Raw genomic sequence first — 2,637 nt, 5'->3', positions numbered from 1 at the left:
TTCTTTAAGATCTCCCCCTCTCTACTCCGTGATTGCCTTTCTTGTTTTGTGACCTACTTGTATACATATGCACACATACACACATTGTGCAAATACACACACACACACACACACACACACAGATGATTTTAAAGCTGGGTCCCACACAGAAGAGAAAACAAAATATTTGGTAGACATTTACTTCCTTAAAGATTGTTATCTGAGCGTGACTGATTGTTTTACTTAAACTGCTTAATGGTAAATTCTTTGTGAGTTTTAACACTGAAGTTGTTTCAGAAACGCATGCATCCACCCGTGGTCTGTTTACTGAGATTGGCAAAACCATAAACATACGTATACATACACCTATAAATACATATGGACTCCAGAAGCTTCAAATTGATTTACAAAGAAATTTTACAAAGAACCAATTATTCATTCACAAACAGAGCCAGTGCAAACCATGGGGGGCAGGGAGACCAGAGGTTTGGGGAAATATTAAAGAAAAAGCCAGAAGGGGGTGCACCTCCTCTTAGTAACAAGTGCTAGTGGATACTTGTTGCAATCTCTCTGTGTGGCTCGGATACTAGTTTTCCCTCTGATAATCCTGCTGCCCCGGGCCTGTGGGAACAGTAGGTCGAGTCTGTATGATGCGAATGAAAAGGAGGAATATTAAATGGCAAGCTGTGGGTAATTGCAGGTTTCTCTTGTATTTTTAAGAAAGAAAATATTCCGTTAATAATATAAAAGTACCCCCACGTTGAAAGGGACAGGCGAGGCTTCCAGACTTTTAAACAGTCAGGTTCTAAGGAGATTTTAAAATGATCATTTTAAGAAAGGCATATTCAAAGTGTTGAACCCCACTTGACAATGACATGAAATTATGACTCAGGCAAGTTTCCCAAAATTGGATTAGACAGTATTTTATTTCATATAAGTATGAATTTTTTTGTTGTTGTTTTTATTTTTAAAGTGAGAAAACAATGGCTGCTAGGAGTTTCCCACTGGGCCGGAACTTAGAAAGCAAACCCCAGGCTTCTCCGACTTCCTCCGTGGCTTCTCAATTTCTAAGAAACAATGAGTTAGAGGCTGGACATTTCCCCAGTGCTTGCTTACCTGCTGGGTTATTCTAAAAAGCTTAGAAGACTTCAGTCAGCCCTCCCCCTACTTCCTTCGGTGAGAATACTGAATGGGAGGCGCCTGCTGCACTTCTTTGCTGACTAAATAACATGCTTAAGCCCTGGGAGTTGCCTACAAACTAGGGAACCGCCATAGCCTATGGCTATTTCGCCGCCCTCCCTCCCGCTAGCATCAGTCATGGTATAAATCAACAGTCGGTGTCCGTGGTGAGAAGATCTCCCGGCTCAGGAGCAGTTTCAGTGCCTTCCTAAACCACCGGTAGGAGAAGACGTAGATGATGGGATTACAGGCTGAATTGAAATAAGCAAACCAGATAAAGATGTCAAAGACCAGGGGTGGGGTGATGAAGTTAAGAAGGCTGTCCACCAGTGTGTCAACAGTAAAGGGAAGCCAGCACACAAGGTAGATGCCCACAGCAATGCCCAGCGTCTTGGCAGCTTTTCTTTCCCTCTTGACAGCCCCAGCCAAGCTTTGGCTCAGAGTTCTGATCTGCTGAGCCTGCCTGGTAGCGACCACAAAGATCTTCAGGTACAAGCTGATCATGATTAGGCAGGGAACAAAAAATGCAGGGAAGTTTAACCAACCCCAGAACTTATTGAACAGCAGCTGGCAGCTGCCCACACAAGGCATCTCTTCTAGCCACTGGCTGAGTGCTCTCTCTACCACATCTGTGTAGAGGAAGAAGGCAGTGTAGGCTGCTGGTATCCCCCACCCTGCCACGATGTAGCGGAGGGCTGTCCTGACTGTAAACTTGGAGGGATAGAGCAGGGGGTCACAGATGGCACAATGACGGTCAATGGAAATAAAACAGAGATGGAAGATGGAGGTGAGACAGAACAGCGTGTCCAGATATGTATGCAGACGGCACAGGAAGTCTCCAAAGAACCAGCAGCTCTCCACAGAGCGGACTGTGCTCAGGGGCAGCACCAGCAGACCTAGCAACATGTCTGCCAGGGCCAGGGAGAGCAGCAGGAAGTTGGTGGGGGTGTGGAGCACTTTAAAGTAGGACACTGCAAACACCACAAACAAATTCCCCAGGACTGTGATCAGCACACCCACTGCGCAGGCCAGGTAGATGACGACCTGGATGGCCAGTGGGTGGACTGTCCTGGGGCAAGACCCATTCACCTGGTAGCAGAACGCTGTAGGCTGCTCTTCAGAGCCCGGGAGGAGGACAGCTCTCATTTATAGGTTCTGTTCTTCTGCTTTCTCTGGGAACTGGTCACCCTTTCTACAATAATAATAAGAAGAATCATAATAATATTGATACTAATATTTCTTTTTTATCGATAACACAATGAGATAGAAGAGAAAGGTAAAGGGTGATGGAACTGATTGGTCCCTGAGTACTGAATCAAATAGATCCTGAAAATCAAGTGCATTGCTGGAGTACAGGCAGAGCCAACACTGCTGGCCGGTCTACCACACAAGGCTCTTCTAAAACTACTGCAGACAATATCCTTAAAAGAAGAAAAGAAAGATGCAGGCTAAATGTTCCCTCAAAGGGAAGTGTGTCTT

General features: G+C 45.4%; 1 protein-coding gene across 1 annotated transcript; it reads right to left on the bottom strand.

The window, feature by feature from the left end:
- Window positions 1–1,238: 1,238 nt before the first annotated feature.
- On the bottom strand, window positions 1,239–2,342 carry Taar5 (trace amine associated receptor 5). Its single transcript, XM_021175280.1, has one exon. The coding sequence runs from the start codon at window positions 2,302–2,304 to the stop codon at window positions 1,291–1,293; it is 1,014 nt and encodes a 337-aa protein (XP_021030939.1). The 5' UTR covers window positions 2,305–2,342; the 3' UTR covers window positions 1,239–1,290.
- Between the last annotated feature and the right edge of the window lie 295 nt (window positions 2,343–2,637).

Source organism: Mus caroli, chromosome 10 (genome assembly GCF_900094665.2).
Source record: "Mus caroli chromosome 10, CAROLI_EIJ_v1.1, whole genome shotgun sequence".
NCBI classification, from domain to species: Eukaryota; Metazoa; Chordata; class Mammalia; order Rodentia; family Muridae; genus Mus; species Mus caroli.
Note: the sequence above shows the minus strand (reverse complement) of the source record. Positions and strands in the feature narration are given on the sequence as shown.